Source organism: Gadus morhua, chromosome 2, assembly GCF_902167405.1.
Source record: "Gadus morhua chromosome 2, gadMor3.0, whole genome shotgun sequence".
NCBI classification, from domain to species: domain Eukaryota; kingdom Metazoa; phylum Chordata; class Actinopteri; order Gadiformes; family Gadidae; genus Gadus; species Gadus morhua.
The window spans coordinates 3,535,164-3,557,416 of NC_044049.1; the positions used below are offsets into that span (position 1 = coordinate 3,535,164).

Consider the following 22,253-nt stretch of genomic DNA (forward strand, 5'->3'; position numbering starts at 1 on the left):
ACACACACACACACACACGCACACACGCGCACACACACACACACACACACACACACACACACACACACACACACACACACACACACAGAAAGAGTATTAACATATATAGCCTAAGTATTGGTGACATGGAGTTGTTTGACTAGTTATAGTGAAATAAGAAAACGTTCAGTTTTTGATGACATCCTTACCCAACAACTACCACCAGGGGTAGCACTGCTATTCAAAAAACGGGCACGTTATGAATGTACTATAGGCTGTCCAATTGAAACATTTAAAATCAGAATCAAATTAGGAAGATCTTTTTTTGTAAATAACGAGTAAATAAACATTTCTCCCAGTGTTAAATAGTCAATGTGTTCAATGCAAATTTTTCTTTCGTTAATGCCAATGTCGTTTAAGTACGCTTGGGGTGGTTTTCAGCAGATGCTTGGCTGTTGAATTGGGTACACTGTGTCTTTAAGACGCCGGGGGAGGCGTGTATGGACGTCAAAGTCTCGCCGTGGGCGTCCAATGTGCGACAATGCCAGCCGGTTTCCAACCTGTTTCATCATAAGTGACATTGTCCCTCTGCAGACACCTAGCGAACCGAAGTTACCGGCTTTTTTCAAGACAATACGTTCAGATAGGGGGCGTCACACTGTAAACCGACAAGTTAATAAAATGTGCGTGAGCTGCTGCATTTAATGCTGCAATGACACGGGCATGCCTTGGAATAAGATACCCGTCGACTGGAAGGACTTAAAATAAAGATTACTCCCGAGGCCAGCAGTCCACTCAGGATTAATTAACTACTTAAAACTTTGTCTCATGATTCACACTGAATCATTGTAGGGTGCATCCAGTGCCACACAGTTGCTTTACCAGCTCCAAAATGTACACAATTACCAAAGGTCCGAGCAAACTTGCTACCCAGCGGAGAACTGGTAAGACCGGCTCGGTATCGGACCAACTTGATGTTATTGTAATTGATGTGATTATTATTATGGAATGACACAATAGCAGTGCACGCTTGCGTAATAACGCGTGTGGCGTCGTTCCCTGCCCGCTGCAGGTCCCACGCAGCAGCTCGACAACCAGATCACCGAATTCAAGCACAAGCAGACGTCGTGGAATCTGCCGGCGTGAGTATTAAAACGTGCTGCGTGGCCCCCGACGAGCTTTTTTATACCTTATTACCTCGGGACTTTGCCTAAAGTAGTGATCGGGGTCTGCTTGGCACGGATCAAGCCAATGCCAGGACAGTTGAGGATGAGGTCTGCGTGTAGGATTTACAATGCTACACACGCACGCACGCACGAACACACACACACACACACACACACACACACACACACACACACACACACACACACACACACACACACACACACACACACACACACACACACACACAGAGAAAAGGCCAGGTCACTGCTTTGCTATTTCCATTGCGTTGAAAGTAGACTTTGGGTGACCTTGCTGGAAAGAAAGGGGGTCGTTCATTCAGCTGTTGGAAGCTCCTTCCCTCCTTGTGACTCAAATGTTTCATTCTTGCATTCCCTTTTTGCATCAACAACCCACTTCCCTCCTCGTTTCTACACAACTTATGACACTAAAATGAGGAGGGAAGTTTGTTTATGCAAAAGGAAATGCCAGAAAGAATTATTCGAATAGCTATAGCAACCGGCTATGTATTTAACCTCAAGTCCAAGCAGAAACCCTGTTTGTAAACTTTTATATCCTTTTATTCTTTAGGCTTCCTGCCCCCAAGATAGTCTTCAACCGACCGAACGGGAAAAAGTACCATCAGCCTGCCCAGTCGTTGCAGGTGAACAGCCAATCAGAGGACAGCTGCTTCACACCGGCGCACGAGGAGAACGTCCAGTTCGCGCACCACGGTAAGGAAACGCGCGAGTGAGCGAAGTGCGCTCACGGGAACACGAGCCGCGCGTCTGGAACCGGAGATGCCGTCGCGTGAACGCTTCGGGCTGCTGGGGGGGGGGGGGGGGTACTGGCTAACTAACCCGTTGTTTAACAGTCAAACATCAACCACTAATTCAAAGCAGGTCATTTATTGACTCTTCCAAAAGTTCGTTGTTTCATAAAAAAAAAAGTACGCTAGTAAAACAAAACTTTGGCTGATGTGACGATCAGGCAATGTGGATTTAACACGCGTAATTTTTTTGGCCCATGCCACTATTGTCTGCCTGCTCCCCCATGCCGGTTCCTCCCTGGCCTACAGCTGCTCCTGTACTGATAGCCACCACACACCCACATGGCCTACTCCTACCGCTATCTACATCTTTATTGCATCAGCAACATGTGGACGGCCGTGGCGTCTCTTGTCTTCTCATTGACAACAGTCCAGGGGGAGATCGAATGATTGGTTGTGTCTGGGAGGAATGCACATGCAACCCTGTTCCAAAGTTCACTCATTGGTGTTCAAGGCTCATTCATTCATTTATTCTTGGCTTTGGTGTGTGTGTGTGTGTGTGTGTGTGTGTGTGTGTGTGTGTGTGGTTTTTGGGGGGCTGTGTTTGTGGTTATATGTGTGTGGTTGGGGGGGGGTTAGCTGTGCGTGTGTGTATGTGTGTGGTTTGGGGCTGTGTGTAGCCATGCAGGTCATAAACAACGTCAACAACCTTGCCGTAGAGCGAGCATGGTCCCTTGACCCCCCCCCCCCTGTGAAGGTCGTTGGGCTGCTGAAGGCCCTGGGATATCCTTCTCTTTATCGGCTGCTTTTCCCTGCTCTGCTTTTCTGTGCTCTAACACTTCCCCTGTTTGTGTGAGTGGGACAGAAACGGCATGTGTCTCTGGCTGAATGTGGGTCCAAACCCAGGGGCAGCTGCCCACATTAAGATTAACTTTTGTTCCCAGTGGATTAAGAATGGGCGAACACCAGTTCACCTCCTTATTCAAAAAAACACACACACACACACACACACACAGACAAACATACACACACACACACACACACACACATAGACAAACATACACACACACAGGTGTAACAGGTTACAAATGCGCTGCCTGCATTATTTAAAACATGAACGTTATTGAGGGAGAGCGTCTGCCTTGGCTCCATTCCAACTCTGGGGTGGGACCAGAACAAAGTTTACCAACAATATCACTAGGACTAGTTGAAACAAGTGATGATTTAATGTCTTTTTATGTTTCTATTGGTCTCCTATTGTATACTTTGTTACAGTTTAACCAATATGCTTTATACACTGTTAATACTATACCAACATGAAACATATTCTAGAGGACTTGTGGAGGTCAGATCACATTGATCGCCTCCATTTCATAGCATAGGTATGCTAGTAGCAATGAAGCAGTAGTAGTTGTTTAGTTATTAATTGCAAAAATGTTAATCATTATGATTGACATTGTAGTGTTTGAAACTGCAAATGTTTCTTGTGCGAGACCTGACGGAACAAATTTTTAATTATCCTGGAATAAAGTTCATTTACATTTATTCAGGATAAATAGAACTCTTGAGAGTTCTCTCAAAATGGCGGCATCCCGCCAACAAACACATCCCATGATGCATTCTGATGAACAAGCCCTGCACCACCATAATATCATATGGAGGTTGCTACTACCTCACAACCAAAATCAGCCAATCAGAGCCTAATTGCCGTCACCAAAATCAGCCAATCAGAGCCTAATTGCCGTCACCAAAATCAGCCAATCAGAGCCTAATTGCCGTCACCTGCGTTGAGTGCTGACTGCAGCCTCGTAGCGTGTGATTGGAGGAGTAACGATGTGGGTGCTCCTGTTTGTTTTGGCAGCCTGGCGGGAGGTGGCTCAGCAGCTGGAGGAAGGGCCCAGCCCGGGGCCTCGCTGGGCCCAGGGAGCCGTCCTCTACCAGGAGAGCGGCGAGACCGGCCCCCACATGGACAGTGAGTACCGGCTCCTCCTCATATTCGTACACGTAACCTACACACACCTAACTGCTCCCGACGAGCTGTGTGTATGAACTGAAGTCAGTTTGGATAAATGTAAATGGACTGCATTTATATAGCGCTTTCTCTAACCATTGGCCCACCAAAGCGCTTTACAATATTGCCTCACATTCGCCATTCACGCACACATTCACACACCGACGACGGAGTCAACCATAGAAGGCGACAGCCAGCTCGTAGGGAGCTAACAGTCAGCTAGGTGCCTTGCTCAAGGACACCTCGACACTCAGCTAGGAGGAACCGGGGATCGAACCAACAACCGTCAGGTTACCAGCCAACCCGCTCTACCTGCTGAGCTTCTGCCGCCCACCCGATTAGAGTCGGCTAAATGTAAATCTAAATAACATGCTCATTGCGTTTTAGCCTGAGCTGCCCAAACAGGCAGTCTGTGATTTCTGTCCTAAATCCTCACTTTAAAGATGCCCGTGTTGGATAGTTTAATTCTGGTGGAATGTTTTCAGCCAAAAATATGCTAGTTTTAATGTATCCTAAATGTGGACATGTCTTGATGAATGTTAATGTAAACACGGGATGTATACATTCTATTGTATACATGAATGGATGACCTGAGACCTTTCTCTTCCCCAGACTTCGTGCCCATCGACCTGGATGAGTGGTGGGCTCAACGCTTCCTGGCCAACATCGACAAGCTCTCCTGATGGGGGGGGGGGAAGAGGTCTCTGGTGTGGGCCAGGGGCTGACGGGAGACCGAGGGCATCGCAGAGCCACAGGAACCGCGGCGCGGTCGGCAGCGGCGGACGCTAGTGCGTAAATGCCACGGAACAAATCATCACTTCACAGGAGCGCTTGCAGTCGTTTTGTAGTCTTTTTAACTTCAACTTTTTTAAACTACACGTCCACACGGCAAGATTCTCTGCCGGGCCGCTTCCACTAATCAACCTGTCAAGACGACATGATGCAGCACTAATTCACGTGGCGACCGGGAGCCATAGCAACGCCATACTTGTTTAGACCGAGTTTAATTTGTGCTTCCTGTAGTGGAACTTAACGACAGTCGAGTACAAACGCATTCTTGGTGGGAAACATAAGATGAAGAGTCTCATGAATGATTTATTCACCGTACAGCTTCACCGGACTCCAACAACCTCCGACTGTAAGTTCGACGGGCACGACCGGATCAAGAGCCTCGTTTCCATCAGGCTCGGAGAGTCTACTCGTACATTGGGTCATAATCTTTACGTCGTTGTGCACTGGGCGAGTTTATAGTTTCCTAAGACTGAAGATGATCATGTACAAATGTTATATTTCAAATAAAAATACAAAATGGAAACCACATGGAAAAATGAACATTTTTGAAGATTAGAATTGATCGAAACGCATTAAAACGTTACAGATCGATCATCGGTCCGAACGATACAAGGTTTTAGATTTAGCTTGAGACTCCAAACCTGCACAGGAACACAAACCATAAATAATGCACAGAAGTTTTGGGGACGGGCTTTAGCAGTGAACTCCTCCCCTCTCCCATTTCAGCATCCGTTCTTCTTCTTGAGCTTTAATGAGTAGAATACAAGTCTCTTTCCCAAGCAGGAGGGGGGGGGGGGGGGGGGGGGGGGGGGGGGGGGGGGGGGGCTGCCTGGGAATGGGACACGCTTCTATTCCCGCTTCAGTCTATACAGGCCGCTGCCTTGCAGCCCTGGCGCTGTGTGTCTGTGGTTGCTGCGGGGTCTCAGTGCTTGTCCAGGGCCCGGGTCAGGAGGTCGTTGAGGCGTGCGATCATGGGCCTGGGGTCGTCATTGAGCCCGGCCGCGATCATGGCGTTGTCGTAGATCTGAGGGACGTAGGAGGAACCCAAGGTGAGCAGGTGAAGTGGAAGGCATGTAGAGGTGCAGAGAGGGGTTCCCCGAGAGGGTCTGAAGAGGGGGTCTCTACCTGTTCCAGGAGCAGTCCAGCCAGCTCTGAGTCGCTGTCCTTCAGCGCGTGCATCTTCTTGATGAGGACGTGTCTACAACCAGGAGAGGAGCCAGTGAGGACATGTTATGGTCACTGGGTCCGAGCCCGGCACTTGGTTTAAATCAGGCACTATTCTTTTGATTGCATACCATCTTATAAAATATATTTAAGAAAAATATGGACCACAAACCAACCTGGCGATAAAGGAACAGTAAATGTGCGTTTTGTCTTTAATTTCCCTCAGAGACGACTAAAGTAAGTTTAGCTTACACTGATGAGCGTGTCGTCCTCACTACTACAGATTTTAGTATTTCTTTGGACAATAACGATGCCCAAAGAAATACACACGCAAACCGTCGCTGATATTGATCAGTCAATTTCATCCAGTACAAACAAGTCAAATAGTTAAGCCTGATTTAAATTTCCTGCCCCCCTAAATAAAGCCTGGTTTAAACCCTCTCCTACCCAGCGTTGATCTCCAGGGTGGGTTGTAGGGTCTAACCCCCCCCCATAGTAAGGCCTGGTTTAAACCCTCTCCTACCCAGCGTTGATCTCCAGGGTGGGTTGTAGGGTCTAACCCCCCCCCCAGAGTAAGGCCTGGTTTAAACCCTCCTCTCCTACCCAGCGTTGATCTCCAGGGTGGGTTGTAGGGTCTAACCCCCCCCAGAGTAAGGCCTGGTTTAAACCCCCCTCTCCTACCCAGCGTTGATCTCCAGGGTGGGTTGTAGTGTCTAACCCCCCCCCAGAGTAAGGCCTGGTTTAAACCCTCCTCTCCTACCCAGCGTTGATCTCCAGGGTGGGTTGTAGGGTCTAACCCCCCCCCATAGTAAGGCCTGGTTTAAACCCTCTCCTACCCAGCGTTGATCTCCAGGGTGGGTTGTAGGGTCTAACCCCCCCCCCCCAGAGTAAGGCCTGGTTTAAACCCTCCTCTCCTACCCAGCGTTGATCTCCAGGGTGGGTTGTAGGGTCTAACCCCCCCCAGAGTAAGGCCTGGTTTAAACCCCCCTCTCCTACCCAGCGTTGATCTCCAGGGTGGGTTGTATTGTCTAACCCCCCCCCAGAGTAAGGCCTGGTTTAAACCCTCCTCTCCTACCCAGCGTTGATCTCCAGGGTGGGTTGTAGGGTCTAACCCCCCCCCAGAGTAAGGCCTGGTTTAAACCCTCCTCTCCTACCCAGCGTTGATCTCCAGGGTGGGTTGTAGGGTCTAACCCCCCCCCAGAGTAAGGCCTGGTTTAAACCCCCCTCTCCTACCCAGCGTTGATCTCCAGGGTGGGTTGTAGGGTCTAACCCCCCCCCCAGAGTAAGGCCTGGTTTAAACCCTCCTCTCCTACCCAGCGTTGATCTCCAGGGTGGGTTGTAGTGTCTAACCCCCCCCCAGAGTAAGGCCTGGTTTAAACCCTCCTCTCCTACCCAGCGTTGATCTCCAGGGTGGGTTGTAGGGTCTAACCCCCCCCCCAGAGTAAGGCCTGGTTTAAACCCTCCTCTCCTACCCAGCGTTGATCTCCAGGGTGGGTTGTAGGGTCTAACCCCCCCCCAGAGTAAGGCCTGGTTTAAACCCTCCTCTCCTACCCAGCGTTGATCTCCAGGGTGGGTTGTAGGGTCTAACCCCCCCCCAGAGTAAGGCCTGGTTTAAACCCTCCTCTCCTACCCAGCGTTGATCTCCAGGGTGGGTTGTAGGGTCTAACCCCCCCCCAGAGTAAGGCCTGGTTTAAACCCTCCTCTCCTACCCAGCGTTGATCTCCAGGGTGGGTTGTAGTATCTGCGCCCGCTCCTCCACGGTGCGCGCCATCTGCTGGGTGCGGAGGAAGTGGCGAGCAGCCCCCATCTCCAGCACCGTGATCATGGCGGGGTGGGTGTCCAGGCGGGGGGTCACCTGGCGAGAGAGGGTTGGGTGGGGGGGGGGGGGGGCAACAGTCTAGTCAATGCAGTAATGAGCATTATTATATAGCATTAGCATAGCGGTTAGGGTTAACCCTATATTACTTATAATTCAATAAGATCATTTATCACTTTGAATGGTATTCTATCGACGTAAAAAGAAGATATCCACTGTAGGGATGCACCGAAATGAAAATTCTTGGCCGAAACCGAAACCGAATACACTGAACCAGTTGGCCGAAGGCCGTAACCGAATACCGAATGTGGCTTTTAATGTTTTTCATTCATTTTGCTTTAATTTTTCACCATTGCATAAATCAAACAACTAAATATCCTTTATAAACTTTTTTGTCTTGCTTTTCTATAAAAAAAATCTATTACAAATTTGATACAAAATATTTATTTAATACTGAACGTTTTCTAACATTCCAGCGGACCTTATAGCAAGAATTTAAGAACAATGTTCCTTTAAATAAATTAGTAAAACTTTTTTTTTTCTTTTTAAATAAAGAAATAAAAAAGGTTGGGTGTATTATGTTCGGCCTTTTTACTCCTTCGGCCGAAACCAAACATTATGTTTTGGGCCATTTTCGGCCGACCATGTTCGGTGGCCGAATATTCGGTGCATCCCTAATCCACTGATTGTGATAACCAGTTTTATAGTTAAAATATTAATTAAAATATAAGTTACAATTAATTACGATGAGGAGATGAAGAGAACAATTAGTTAGGAGTAAGACACCGTACTTTAAAATGTCCGACGTCATGAAGGTTAGTTTGATTGTTAAAGTCTGTGTGACGAAATCCCAGTACTCATCATGACATTGCGTTTTTTCCTATTTCCCATTCCTCGGCCTTGTTGTCCAACCAGAGAGGAAGCGTGACCACTGTTAGCTCAGCCCTGCTGGGGCTTCCTGCTCACCTTGATGGTGGTGACCCTGGAGCCCAGAGAGTTCCTCATCCACGCCATCAGGTCCTCCGCCTGGTCCTCAGACAGACGCTCCGACGCTGCAGAGGGGGAGAGGAGAGGGAGCGGTCAGTCACTGGGAGAGGGAACGGTCAGTGACTGGGAGAAGGAACGGTCAGTGACTGGGAGAAGGAACGGTCAGTGACTGGGAGAAGGAACGGTCAGTGACTGGGAACGGTCAGTCACTGGGAACGGTCAGTGACTGGGAACGGTCAGTGACTGGGAACGGTCAGTGACTGGGAACGGAGAGGGAACGGTCAGTGACTGGGAGAGGAGGGGGAACGGTCAGTGACTGGGAGAGGAGAAGGAACGGTCAGTGACTGGGAGAGGAGAGGGAACGGTCAGTCACTGGGAGAGGGAACGGTCAGTGACTCTGGGAGAGGGAACGGTCAGTGACTGGGAGAAGGAACGGTCAGTCACTGGGAACGGTCAGTCACTGGGAGAGGAGGGGGAACGATCAGTGACTGGGAGAGGGGGGAGACGAGGGCCAGGGACAGGGGGAGTTACATGAGAGGGTGGGGGAGTTAAAGGGAGAGGGGGGAGAGGAGGGCCAGGGAGAGTTACATGAGAGGGCAGAAGAGGTACAGGGAGGGGGGGGAGAGGAAGACGATGACACAGACGGAGGATCAGTGAAGGCCTTGACATGCTTCTGCGCGGTTTGTCTGAATCCCTCTTCGCCAGACAACAATGTCGCAACCTCTTCTCAGGTATGTCTGTGCGACTGTCTCAACGTGTAATCACACAAAATGTACAGTAGAGGGAGATATATCAACTGTACAACCAATGTGTGCAACATCTGTAGATAAGAGATATTTCAAACAATCACTAGTGAACACACCTCCTAATTAGCATGTGTTAATGGAGTGTAGTGCCCTTGTCACCCATAGTTCCTGGTCAATTACCGGAATAACATTGCAGGCACCGATTATTTACGCTACACTATTCAAACATGCTGCTACATCCAGAAACATTTCCGTCTTGTGTTCGTTCAAACGTGGAAAAGCAATGCTAGGATATGGCAGAGAGACCCAGCAGGGGGCAGTAATGCAACACAGAAAGTAGCTACCCTATTAAGGAACCCTTCTCTCTGACCATAGGAGAAGACTCTACTACAAGCTGTTCTCTCTGTGTGTGTGCGTGTGTGTGCGTGTGCGTGCGTGCGTGTGTGTGCACGCATCTTACCGGGCTTGCTGTCCTGGAACTTCTCCTCCTTGTAGTGGTCCACCACGATGTCCGTTTCCACGGAGATGAGCTTCTTCTTGTCAAACTCTTTGAGGTGGAGCAGCGTGAGCTCGTCAAACTGCTCGTAGCAGAACAGCACCTGACCCCGCCCAGACACCACAGGTTAGGGGCAGGGAAAGGGCAGGACTATGGGACAGGGTCACAATGCTCAGCTACAATTATTTTCCAGGTTGGGGAAACATATACCGCTTGTTTAGCGTTGCCTCAGAGTTCACATGGCGCGCTCACAGGATAGATGATGGGTTTGGGCCGTTTGCTTGCTCTACTTTCAATTTGAGCCGCTCAATTACCCCGTCTCTGCATTATTATTTACTTCTATTTATCTATTAAAGTTAGTTAACATTGATCAGATAATTCGGACACTACGTGGATCCCACCCCTCACATATGGGAAGCAAACAAAATATGTTTAAAAAGAACAACGACTAATCCCACAAACGTCCAATTAGGACGGAATGGCTATTTAAGAGTTGGACAGACCAAGAAAGGGTCAAAGTCAGGACAACAAGGACAGAGGTAGAAGTCAACTCAGGGCATTAAGGAGATAAAGAAAGGAGGCGGTAGTGAGTAAGAAACTACATAATAAAAGTCAAAACCTGTCAATAATGATAATAATAATGTGCGGGCCTCACCTCCATGTCCTTCTGCTTCATGGCCTCGTAGTAGGGCGAGTGCTCGGCCAGGTGGCGGTTGGGGGCACACAGGTAGTAGATGTTGCGCGTGCCGGCGATCATGCGGGAGGAGTACTCCATCAGGTTGGTCTGCTGGCCGGCCGGCAGCGCAGACGAGTCGAAGCGCAGCAGCTTGGCGATGTCCTCCTGCACACGGGGTGGATGGAGATGTAGGGGCACGCTCAGGACCGACAGAAGCACAGGCTGCAAAACTCGCTCTCCAAAGACTAGGAGCTTCTCGCTGGTCAAAGTCGTCGCCGAGATTGGACTGTGCTCATTTTATTCTCTGATTGTGTGGTCAATTTTAATTGCATGTTTTTCCAAAGAAATTCAAAACGCCCTTTAAAAAGGTTTTCGAACACAAACCATTGAGTCGTCAATCTGAACTGTTCCTAAAGTGACGAGCAACACACCCTTTAAGATTCGGCTGAAGAGGTCATTAATGAGCAGGTAAGGGTTACAACATGAGGTTCAGGGGATTCACCACCTAGACGTAGGGAGTTAGGGCGTCAAACCCTGAAATGAACGTTCGGGGCTTCGCTCCGGGCTTCGAACCGAAGCCCTTTGTTTCAGGTTACCTTAGTCCCTCCCCTCCCGAACCACTAGACTACCCAGCAGCCTCTTGGAGCGGCCAGAGCCCGGGCGCACCTTGACGTCCTGCTCGTGCGTGGTGACGATGCCCTCCCTCATGAAGAGGCCGTAGTCCTCAAAGAACCGGGCGTACTTCTCCGGCTCCTTCCTGCTCTGGTCGAGCAGGAAGCGGATGATCCTCTGCTGCAGGACGTCACGCAGCTTCCTGTCGGAGGGGCCGGGAGGGAGACGCATCGGTCAGGATAATGAACGTCTTTATGCTTACAGGGAGGTACATACAAGTAGTGTCCTGGTTCTGATGTACTTCAAACGAAAATGGTTTGTTCGCACGGACACTACTGGCCAACCGAATCAAAACGCTGCATTCGGCTTTGATAACCACGGTGGGCTCAGGGTGCTCCCTATAAACCGTATTGTTCCCCACACGATACAGCGTTTCTTGCATTTAGTCAACAATACGAAGTGAACGATAAGGTCAATACTGTATCTGTACCATATTGGAGATTGTTCTGCGTAGTACAAGACGGAACAGCTCGGAGTAAGAACTGCTGAGTTTGTGTGGGATAAATGCACACGTGTGTGACCGCTGAAGGACACAGACGGTATGAAACCCGACGTCGTTATTAAACCACAACAGCCCCCACGTCGCAGTGATTATAATTGTACCCTGTCGAATCACAGTAGCTTCGGAAAGCAGCAGGCGCTCTGTTCTACCTGATGAGGGCGCTCTCCTGCAGAAGCTCTCTGCTCAGGTTCAACGGGATGTCCTCACTGTCCACCACACCTGCAACACACACACACACACACACACACAGCTTAGTTAAAAAGGTCACACAGCTGTAGCACTAAAGTGAACAAACGGTTAACTATGTGTGAATCAATGACAAAGCCACCTGGTGGTTTATATTTATCCAGGAGCTAAACAGAATGCAAGAGATGGTTTAATCTGAACCACACACACACACACACACACACACACACACACACACACACACACACACACACACACACAACACACACACACACACACACACACACACACACACACACACACACACACACACACAGCTTAGTTAAAAAGGTCACACAGCTGTAGCACTAAAGTGAACAAACGGTTAACTATGTGTGAATCAATGACAAAGCCACCTGGTGGTTTATATTTATCCAGGAGCTAAACAGAATGCGAGAGATGGTTTAATCTGAACCACGCACGCACGCACACGCACACACACACACGCACGCACGCGCACGCACACACACACACGCACACACACACCTCGGAGGAAGCGCAGCCACTTGGGCAGGATCTCGGTGGCCTTGGTCTGGATCAGCACCTTGCGGCTGTACAGCGCCACGCTGGAGCCCATCTCGCGGCTCACGTCGAACATGCTGGGCTTCTGCACACCGGGAAAGGAGACACGGTCACCACATGAGACTGATCTTTATCAACAGGAAAAGACCCGCGAACATAACCCACCCTTGAGGGATCGACTGGAATACAGTGAAGGGAGAAACGTCGCAAAGCAGCAGGTAGGACTTAGGGCTCTCTTCCCCCAGAGGTATACAGGTGAGTCAGCGTGGGGGCCCCCCCATCCCACAGGTGAGTCAGCGTGGCACCCCCCCCCTCCCACAGGTATACAGGTGAGTCAGCGTCGGACCCCCCCCACAGGTATACAGGCGAGTCAGCGTGGGGGCCCCCCCATCCCAGAGGTATACAGGTGAGTCAGCGTGGGGGCCCCCCCCCCCCCTCACAGGTATACAGGTGAGTCAGTGTGCCCCCCCCACAGGTATACAGGTGAGTCAGCGTTGCCCCCCCCCCGGACAGGTATACAGGTGAGTCAGTGTGGGCCCCCCCCCACAGATATACAGGTGAATCAGCGTGCCCCCCCCTAGGTATACAGGTGAGTCAGCGTGGGCCCCCTCCCACAGGTATACAGGTGAGTCAGCGTGGGCCCCCCCCCCCACAGGTATACAGGTGAGTCAGCGTTGGGCCCCCCCCCTACAGGTATACAGGTGAGTCATCGTGGGCCCCCCCCCACAGGTATACAGGTGAGTCAGCGTTGGCCCCCCCCCCCCCCCCCCACAGGTATACAGGTGAGTCAGCGTGGGCCCCCCCCCCCCCCCCACAGGTATACAGGTGAGTCAGCGTTGGGGCCCCCCCCTCAGGTGAGTCAGCGTGGGCCCCCCCCCCACAGGTATACAGGTGAGTCAGCGTTGGGGCCCCCCCCTCAGGTGAGTCAGCCGAGAGCACCTCACCACGTCGGGGACGTAGAAGATGCTGCGGATGTTGACGGGGGCGTCGGCGCGGTAGTGCAGGGTGTAGCGCGGCTTGTCGTAGGCCCCCGCCACGTAGCGGTAGAACTCCTCGTGCTGCCACTCGCTGATCTCCTTGGGCTCCATCATCCACAGGGCCTGCAGAGAGAGAGAGAGAGAGAGAGAGAGAGAGAGACAGACACACAGAGAGGGAGAAGGAGAGAGACTCAGGACTTAATGCACAGACAACTTCATAGCTGCATGCATCCTGTAGACCAGTCATACTCAAGTAGCGGCCCGCGGGCCTTTTGTGGCCCGCGGGGTGTCTATTAATGGCCCTCGAGCTGTTTTGAAAAGTTTTTTTAATTATTAAAAAAAAAAAAAAAAAAAAAAAAAAAAAAAATCGTGTTGGGCGCTCTTATTTTGAAACCGCGCGCCGCGATCTCAATACGAGGCTGGGGGTTGCAACGATAAACAGATAGCACTCCAGCCCACAGACCGCTCCAGCCCTCCCAAACTCGAGGCAGACAGTCCATCTCAGCAGCAGTCAAGGCCGATTTAGGGTCGTTTTAGACGCAGAGACGTAAGCACGTAATTTACACAAGGGACTTGTTTTAGACAAGTTTTGATTTACGGTTCCTTTAAGGTTCCTTAAGGATTGCGCGTGTTGCAAGGGGATTCTCCGCCAGAACAGTAGGGGGAGCAACGAACGAATCTGTGGGCGTGGAAGTGGAAATCGCTGGCTTGTTTATATTTATAATTATCATAATTCGTTCTTGTGTTTTCTTCTTCTCCTTCTTCAAAATTCTTCATTCGCTTCTGTCACGGCCTTTTAAAAATGGCGCTATTATGCTGTAAAACCGGAAATGTGAGACTCCTGAAAGGATGTGGTTAGCTGGCCAATCACAGTCTTTGCGAGCTGCGTAGGGTGTGTTTCAGTCGCATTGTCAGGAATTTTGGCCGACGCACTTAAGCAAGTAAGGGGGATATTTTACCGCGCAAGGGGGGGTTATGTATCTTACGTGCTTACGCGTTACGTCTAAAACTGAGCATATATCGGCCTCAGTCACACGTATACCGACCGGCCCCTTGAGTCACTGAAAAAAATTTTTGTGGCCCCTCATCATTTCTACTTGAGTACCCCTGCTGTAGACTAATCCTTTCACGTTACCGATTTAGAAAAATGTATCTATTTCGGATTCGAATGTCAATTTTTTGACATGACAACCCACACAGAAAACTGTGCTTCATATCAACCGGCTGAATCAGGAGTCGGATGTGAGCACTAGATCTCAGTTAATTCACTTTGAAGCATGTGAAGCGTATTTATTACGAATTAACCGGACAAGGTGGACCATCGTTTCATGCCTCACCTGCAGAGTGTTCAGCCTGCGTCCGTTCAGGAAGATGGGGAAGCTGACGAAGTTGCTGTACTTGGTCACCACGTCTGCCACACAATCACAACAAACACACTCAGAACACAGAAGGGACCGCCCGTTGCTCTGTGACGCCGTGGGGCCGGGGGAGTGCTGCGAGGGACCCTTCAGGGGTCCGGGCGGGCGTACCTTTCACTCGGTCTTCCGTGGAGAACTCCTTGCAGTCGTCCTTGAGGTGCAGAACGATCTTGGTCCCCTGCCTGACGCCGCTGGCCTCCGCGATCTCAAACACCCCGGAGCTGGGGGCGCACACACATTAGACACACTTAAACGTTACGTTCGTAACACACTAATTAACATTACAGACACATTACACACAAATAAGTAGGACGCACAATGCAAATTAACACCACGCACAAAGACAAACATCACACACACAAAATATACAAACATCAAGCAGACAATTAGACATACAAAATGGAGATGAATAAAGATCCCATTTATACTTTGTACAGACGGACGCAGAAACAGACAGACTGACACTACTTCCATCCCTGTGGGGAAGTTAAGGCGCTACAGCAGCTACCGTCCAACAGGATGAAACAAACACGCATCAAATGTAAGTGCAAGTTAACTAACCGAGGTATTATGTTTACCTTTCTTGTCTAGACAACTGGCTCTCTTATTACCATGTTGAAATAAAATCTCTCTCTCCCTCCCTCCCTCCCCTCTCTCACCCGTCGGAGGACCACTTGTATCCGGGCGCTCCGGGCTCGGCGGCCTGGGAGTAGACGTCCACACGGTCGGCCACCATGAAGGCCGAGTAGAAGCCCACACCGAACTGGCCGATGATGCTGCTGCTGGCCTCCGCCTGGTTCTGAAGCTCGTCCAGGAACGCCTGCGGGCCGCGGAGAACACAACGACACAGGGCACGTTACCGTCTACTCACACGCCACAGCCCCATGTGGGAGTCTTTGACAGCCAGTCATATGTTAAAAATAAAGAAAACAACAAAACAACAAAGTAAACAATCTACCTTGGAGCCGGAGCGCGCGATGGTTCCCAGGTTGGCCACCAGATCCTCCTGGTTCATCCCCACGCCGGTGTCCTGGAATGGGGAAACAGTGGATGCTCGTATATAAAAATCCCCATTACAGTCAGATTAAAAGCGAATCATGATTTATTAGTGTAGTTCAACTTTTCACCACCAGGAGGCAAGCTAAGGCTTTCCTATTTTACAATACCCGTTATTTCAGTGTTGCGGCTGTTAGCGACACAAATAAGAAGTAAAGTAGTCAAAAAACAAATCTGTGCCCGCCACACCTGTAGTGCACTTGTTAAAACTGCGAGTAAGACGATACCAAAATAACACAATCAAATAATATCTTCAAAATCCCCGTCACCCACTTCACCTCAATCAGGACACCAACGACAGAACCACACACCCCGACCAGTGACCCCGCTACCGGCGTGAGGATACCTGGATGGTGAAGGTGCGCTTCTCGGAGTCCGTCTGCAGGTGGATCTCCATGGGCGCCGTGTCGCCCCCCCCGGTGATCAGCTTGTGACGCAGCTTCTCCAGCGCATCGCTGCCGTTGGAGATCAGCTCCCGGATGAAGACCTGCGCCACACACACGGAGGGGACCCGAGGTTGACTTGGGCTCACGAGAACACAATGAGGATTCAATCATCTCTCAACATTAACCAACATTTGGGGTGTTGGAAACAGAACTAAAACGTTTAACAAACACACACTGACCTCCTTCTCAGAGTAGAGAGACCTGGCGACAATGTCCAGCAGCTTCTTCGTCTCAGCCTGAAACTCGTGTTTGGAGAAGTCACCTAAATGGACGGCAGGTCAGGGAATTGCGTTACCTGGTCTGAACGCTGATGTAGAGTTCATTATACAACCTCCATATCGCATTAGTTTTTTTACCTTTCACGTTCTCTGTGTCATTGATGATGGTGTGGAGAGGCTCCTCTTCGGGGATTTTCTCATCCTTCTCCGCCTCCTGGGTGCTGTAGTAGCTGGTCTGAGTCAACCCCAGCTGCTGCGGTCTCCATAGCCTGGGTCGGGAGCCCAAAGGCTGCTGATGCTGTCTTAGATGGGCATCTAATGACGGCAAATATGTTTGAGACAAGGTATACGCGGTTTGTGATTAGTGTGGTTATTTGTGGCGATCTTGCGGGGTGCCATGGTCTACGTTACAGCTGGTTGGTCTACGTTACAGCAGCTTGTACGTTATGCATTACCAGTTATCATCAATGGTGTAATGTTACGTCAGCTGAGCTGCATGGTCGGAGCACTTAATATTAATAAACATGAATGACAGTGAGGTCCGTCAGGCGGATATTAAAAGCATGATCATGATTGGTTATCATGTCCTTCATACAATTGCAGTTCTTTATTATTATACAGCTACTTCTGATCTAACACCTCCTTACCTCCGGACAGTGACCTGCTGGCTATCCGACTGACGTTACTGAGCCCCCGGTTAGATGACAGAAGTCTGGAGTTGACTCTTTGAGGGGTTCCCAAGGCGAACTTAAACAATTTGAGACAGCGAGACATGTTGGCATCAGGAGGAGGTTTGACCTAGTCCACACGCTGAAGGGATTCTGCGACGGAGCGGCAGGCAGTCGCAAGACCCAGTGTCAGCGCGTCGTGATGTCGTCACCGGGGTGTCTAGTGCGATGCCTGAGGAGAAAAGTAGAAACTACGTAGTTCCGATTATTTTTGTTATGAAACCAAATTAAAGTCTATTTTGAGAATTTTTCTCAATTTGCAACATAGTTTCTTGGTTATCGTGATTATTGCAGTCAATACGTAGTATTTGGTGTAAACATTTGCGGTTCTTGCGAACAATGCGTCGTAGCAATGAAACCCATAGGCAGTATCTGTTGCACACAGGTTTATTTAACAATATGGTATATAAGTAAGAAATGAGCCATTTTAACCAGTTTGTACAGTGATTTCATTCTTAATTTCTGGATATTTACAGTATTGTCTATCTGCATGATTTACATTAGAGAACAGTTCAACAATGTTTAATGCAAGAGAAAAACGGTTGCAAAGAACTCTGAACTAAAATCAGCAGTAAAACAAGTATATCCCACCACAGGCAAAAGAGGTTCAGGACTTCATGAGAATTTTCTTTTCTTTTTTAAATGAAGGAACAAAGAAAGTTTAACGTTGCAAGACAAAAGCACTGGGCCCATTCCAGTTTATTGAACACCCCCGCACCAGTGGATGAACACGCAGTGCTGGTCATCCCATCCCCCCCCGCCCCACACACCACACACCTGCCATGTCGTGTTTCGGTGCGTGTGCAAAAAGTCCCAGGTTCTATACAAACGTGTTAAACCTCCCGTAATCTCTGCAAACAGGACACAAAGTCTAACTTTCCCAAAGACGTGTCCTTTTTGAAAAATTGAATATTAGAATAAATTAGCCAGGGGGGCAAAGAAAGGGAGAAAGAGGTGAAACCTGGCAAAAAAAGTTCCCAGACAAACTCATTTACAGTCTTCTCAACACAAAAAACGCTAGTAATTTTTCCAGGGGTACAAAAGAACCAAAATAAAACAAAACTAGATTTTTGTTTTGAGAAGTTTCATAAAAAAAAAAAAAATAGGAAGTCAACACCAGATCGTAAAGAAATGGAAAACAACCAAATTAAAACACAACGACCAGAACAACATACTCTTGTGGCCTGGTCTGAACCAAAAAATATATTCTTTGTGTTTAATTGTCCTCTTTTTTTTTTAAACAGCAATTATTTAAACCCCTCCTCGTGTCGCAGGAAGAATAAAGCAGTCCCTTGGTTTGAATGAAACGTTCACAGTCCTTAGGCCTCTCGACTAATTTCTCTGTATTCCTTTCAACTTTTTACATAAGTACAAAAAAAATGGTTCTTGGATGGAAACACGCAATCAAGGCCAATTGTTTTTTAAATCTTCCACCAAGCAATGCTACAATCCTTCGACGTACTTCTCCAGCGTGTCCCCCGTGGTATCGCTCCCCATCCCCATGTCACTGCCCAGCCCCCCCCGGTTGGGGGGGTTGAGCTGGGGCAGCATGGCGCTCTGCTCCGCCGTCCCCATGTGTCCCTGCTCCATGGAGCCCGCCATGGGCCCGCCCAGGCCGGGGTGCGGCGAGCTGGAGTGCAGCGAGCCGTGCTGCGGCGAGGGGTGCGGCTGCATCCGCGGCGACGGGCTGGAATGGGGCGGCTGCTGCTGCTGCTGCGAGGGGGGGCAGGGCGACTGCACGGGCGCCGGCGACCGCACCTGGTTCCCCAGGGCGTTGGTCATGGCCTGGCCGGGCAGGTGGGGGCCCCCCTGGGGCGGGCCCTGGAGCATGTGGGGCTGGGGGCTCATGGCGTTGGCCTGTTGCGCCGGGGAGCCCATCTGCTGCTGCTGCTGCTGCTTGAGCATCTGCTGCTGCTGCTGCTGCTGCAGGAGGTGTTGGTGGAGGCTCTGGGCATCTATGCTCATGCCCGGCTGCCCCATCTGGGCCATGGGAGGGAGCTGGCCCCCGGGCCCTACTGCGGCCTGCATGGCAAGCTGCTGCTGCTGCTGCTGCTGCTGCTGCTGCTGCTGCTGCATGCGGAGCTGCGAGTAGCTGGGAGGGCCCGGCTGCTGCTGCTGCTGGGGGAACTGACTGTGGCTCTGCGGCATGCCTCCCTGCTGCTGCTGCTGCTGCTGCTGCTGTTGCTGCTGCAGCTGCATGCGGAGTAGGTGCCTGCGGTACTGGGCCGCCACCTGCTGGTTACCGTTGTGAGCGGCGCTCATCATCTGCCCCTGGAGGCCCATGGGGGTCATGCCCTGGGGGCCCGCCTGCTGCGGCGCCTGCTGCTGCTGCTGCTGCTGCTGAGGCGGCGGCTGCTGCTGGGCGGGCATCCCGGGCCTCAGCGCGTGGGCCTGCTGCATGGCGGCCATGGCCTGCATGCCGGCCTGGGGGCCCATCATGGCCTGCTGGGGGCTCTGCTGGGGCGGCCCCTGCTGCTGCTGCTGCCCCGGCCCCTGGGGCTGGGTGGCCTGGTACTTGGCCGTCCGCTGCTTGATGAAGGCCGCCATGAGGTGGGGGTTGGACTTGAGGATGTTGAGGACCTGCTGCTGCTGCTGCGGCGAGCTGGGCGACTTGAGCGTGCGCAGGAGGTCCTGCAGGGCGCTGGGCGCGATGTTGCCCGGGACGCCGCGGGGCATGCCCTGCTGCTGGGGCGTCAGGCCCGGCCCGGAGGGCCCCTGGGGCATGGCCCCGGGCATCTGCAGCCCCTGCTGCTGGGGCATCATGGGCCTCTGCATCAGCGGGCCCTGCTGCTGGGCCATCTGGGAGCCCGGCCCCTGCTGGGGGACCATGTGGCACTGCGGGGGGGGCCCCTGGAGCTGCGGGCCCTGCGCCGTCTGCATGGGGCTCGGCACGCCGGGGCCCCACGGGCTCTGCTGCATCACCTGGGGACCCCGTGGCCCCTGCATCATCTGCATCTGGCCGCCCATGGGGCCGCCCATGCGGGGGTGGGCGAGCGGCACGCCGTTCATGGCGAAGTTCTGCTGCTGCTGCTGCTTGGCCTTAGCCACCATCTCGATCTGCTTGGCCACCTTGTGGGCGGCCATCAGGGCCTGCGGCTGCTGGGGGCTCTGTTGCAGCTGCAGCTGCTGTTGCTGCTGCAGCTGCAGCTGCTGCTGCAGCTGCAGCTGCTGGACTTGGGGGGCCATGTTGTGCAGCGGCGACTGCTGCTGCTGATGCAGCGGGGACGACTGGGGCCCCGGCTTGCCCTGAGGGCCGGGCGTGGAGGGCTGGCTGAGCCGCCCGTTGTTGGGGAAGCCCGGGGCCATGACGGCCGCGTTGGGGGTCTGCTGCTGCTGCTGTTGTTGCGGCTGCCCCGGTTGCTGCGGTTGCTGCTGCTGAGGGGCCTGGCTGGGGAGGGGCTGTGGCGTCTGGGGCGTGTTGGGCTGCTGCCCCGAGGTGGGCGTGCCCGGCGTGGACGAGGACGGCGGGGAAGGGAGGGGCATGCGACTGCCCGCCATGGAGGCCATCCTGCGCCGCATCATCTGGGCCTGCTGCAGCCGGTGCTGCAGCTGCTGCTGCCGGAGCTTCTGCTTGATGTTGAGGCAGAAGGGGACGGGACACTTGTTCTCCTGGCAGTGCTTGGCGTGGTAGCAGCACAGGGCGATCAGCTGCTTGCACACGGGGCAGCCCGCGTTGGTCTTGCGCTTGCAGCTCTTGGTGTGCTGCACCACCCGCTTCATCTTCTGGCAGGACGGCAGCGAGCAGTTGGCGTTGCGGCACTGGCAGGCGTGCACCAGCGACTGGATGCAGCGCTGGATGCTCAGGCGCCGGCTCTCCTGGGGGCTCTTGGAGGCCTCGCCGCTGGGGTTGTTGCTGTCGTCGTCCAGGCCCAGGCCCCACTTGACCATCTTGTGCTCGTGGCCCTTGATGCCGTGGCAGTTGATGCACAGGTCGAAGTCCTGGGGGGTGGAGGGGGGCAGGGGGAGAAGGACACACGATGCTGGTTAGACACACATGCCCGAGGGAACGCATTGCACTGGGAGCTTGGTTACTGGTCTGCGACTACATCGCTGATTCAACGCTTCCCAGTCTGGTTCCTCAAGCTAATTTCGTTTTTTTGTGCTGTTAAATACTTGACTGTGCACCTCTGCTTATGCAAGTCTGATTGGTGAGACACACACACACAACCACACACACCCACCCTGAACCCCACCCCCACCACCCCCTCACCTCGCAGACGGTGCAGTGCCAGCGCGTCTCCACGTGGTTCTTGCACTCGTTGCAGGTGTACACGAAGCGGTCCTGGCCCTGGTTGTGCAGCTCCACCAGCATGCACATGGAGCTCCACTTGCAGCGCCGCAGCGAGCTGAACTCCCAGTGCTTGTCGCGGGCCAGCGTGAGGAAGGCGTCGCGGCCGTCCATCAGGTCGTTGCTTAGCAGCGGGTCGGGGTCCATGATGGGGGGGAGGGTGTTGACCAGGGGCCCGGCGTGGAGGTGGATCACGAAGAACACCTGAAGGGAGGAGACGGATGGATTAGGCACGTATCCCAGTAGGGCTGAACGATTCATCGAATTCAAATCGAAATTGCGATATAATAGAATGCATATTGTGCACATCGCAAAGGCTGCGATAAAAAACTAACAAAAAAATAAAAAAATTTTACAGTTACTGAATGGAAATCAGTACCATTCATTTATTTTTATTTTACAATTCAATAGTTAAAGAAGTTTATAATATAAATTAATCCCAACACATCGGCCTGGCCTAAAGGAAAGAACAGTTTTTATGTTGACTGCTTCCAATGTTGTGTTGGTCATACTAAAGAATGATTTATTTGTCTTTTAGTGAATAACACACAACTGAAGGAACTTAATAAATTATGAAAATCACACATTAAATCGCAATCGC

The 22,253-nt window shown here is 51.6% G+C and overlaps 3 protein-coding genes across 6 annotated transcripts in view; 1 reads left to right on the forward strand and 2 right to left on the reverse strand.

The window, feature by feature from the left end:
• Positions 1-515: 515 nt before the first annotated feature.
• On the forward strand, positions 516-5,241 carry LOC115558499 (MAPK regulated corepressor interacting protein 2). Its single transcript, XM_030376687.1, has 5 exons — positions 516-923; positions 1,052-1,121; positions 1,735-1,877; positions 3,774-3,884; positions 4,536-5,241. Exons 1-5 carry the CDS (start codon positions 872-874, stop codon positions 4,604-4,606), a joined length of 447 nt encoding a protein of 148 aa, XP_030232547.1. The 5' UTR covers positions 516-871; the 3' UTR covers positions 4,607-5,241.
• trap1 (TNF receptor-associated protein 1) lies at positions 5,001-17,501 on the reverse strand. Its single transcript, XM_030376674.1, has 18 exons — positions 17,284-17,501; positions 16,775-16,951; positions 16,598-16,680; positions 16,319-16,459; positions 15,875-15,946; positions 15,576-15,736; positions 15,028-15,137; positions 14,836-14,909; positions 13,466-13,621; positions 12,486-12,606; positions 11,924-11,993; positions 11,267-11,414; positions 10,580-10,765; positions 9,889-10,027; positions 8,662-8,747; positions 7,589-7,734; positions 5,841-5,913; positions 5,001-5,739 (listed from the first exon to the last, which is right to left on the reverse strand). Exons 1-18 carry the CDS (start codon positions 17,408-17,410, stop codon positions 5,638-5,640), a joined length of 2,172 nt encoding a protein of 723 aa, XP_030232534.1. The 5' UTR covers positions 17,411-17,501; the 3' UTR covers positions 5,001-5,637.
• A 234-nt stretch (positions 17,502-17,735) lies between these two features.
• crebbpb (CREB binding lysine acetyltransferase b) overlaps positions 17,736-22,253 on the reverse strand; it is a 41,569-nt gene continuing 37,051 nt past the window's right edge. For all 4 annotated transcript variants that reach the window (XM_030376635.1, XM_030376661.1, XM_030376652.1 and 1 more), the window contains 2 exons: positions 21,575-21,856; positions 17,736-21,303 (listed from right to left, as the gene is read on the reverse strand). In XM_030376635.1, coding sequence (XP_030232495.1) covers positions 18,808-21,303; positions 21,575-21,856 — 2,778 coding nt within the window. In that variant the 3' untranslated portion in view covers positions 17,736-18,807. The remainder of the gene's footprint in view (positions 21,304-21,574; positions 21,857-22,253) is intronic.

Coding starts and splice junctions, on each gene's coding strand:
- LOC115558499 (XM_030376687.1), top strand. CDS start 872: ATGTACACAATTACCAAAGGTCCGAGCAAACTTGCTACCCAGCGGAGA. Junction 1,122..1,734: donor ACGTCGTGGAATCTGCCGGC/GTGAGTATTAAA, acceptor TTTATTCTTTAG/GCTTCCTGCCCCCAAGATAG. Junction 1,878..3,773: donor CGTCCAGTTCGCGCACCACG/GTAAGGAAACGC, acceptor TTGTTTTGGCAG/CCTGGCGGGAGGTGGCTCAG.
- trap1 (XM_030376674.1), bottom strand. CDS start 17,410: ATGTCTCGCTGTCTCAAATTGTTTAAGTTCGCCTTGGGAACCCCTCAA. Junction 8,748..9,888: donor GTTCCAGGACAGCAAGCCCG/GTAAGATGCGTG, acceptor CCCCCTCTGCAG/CGTCGGAGCGTCTGTCTGAG. Junction 7,735..8,661: donor CCAGGGTCACCACCATCAAG/GTGAGCAGGAAG, acceptor CTCTCTCGCCAG/GTGACCCCCCGCCTGGACAC.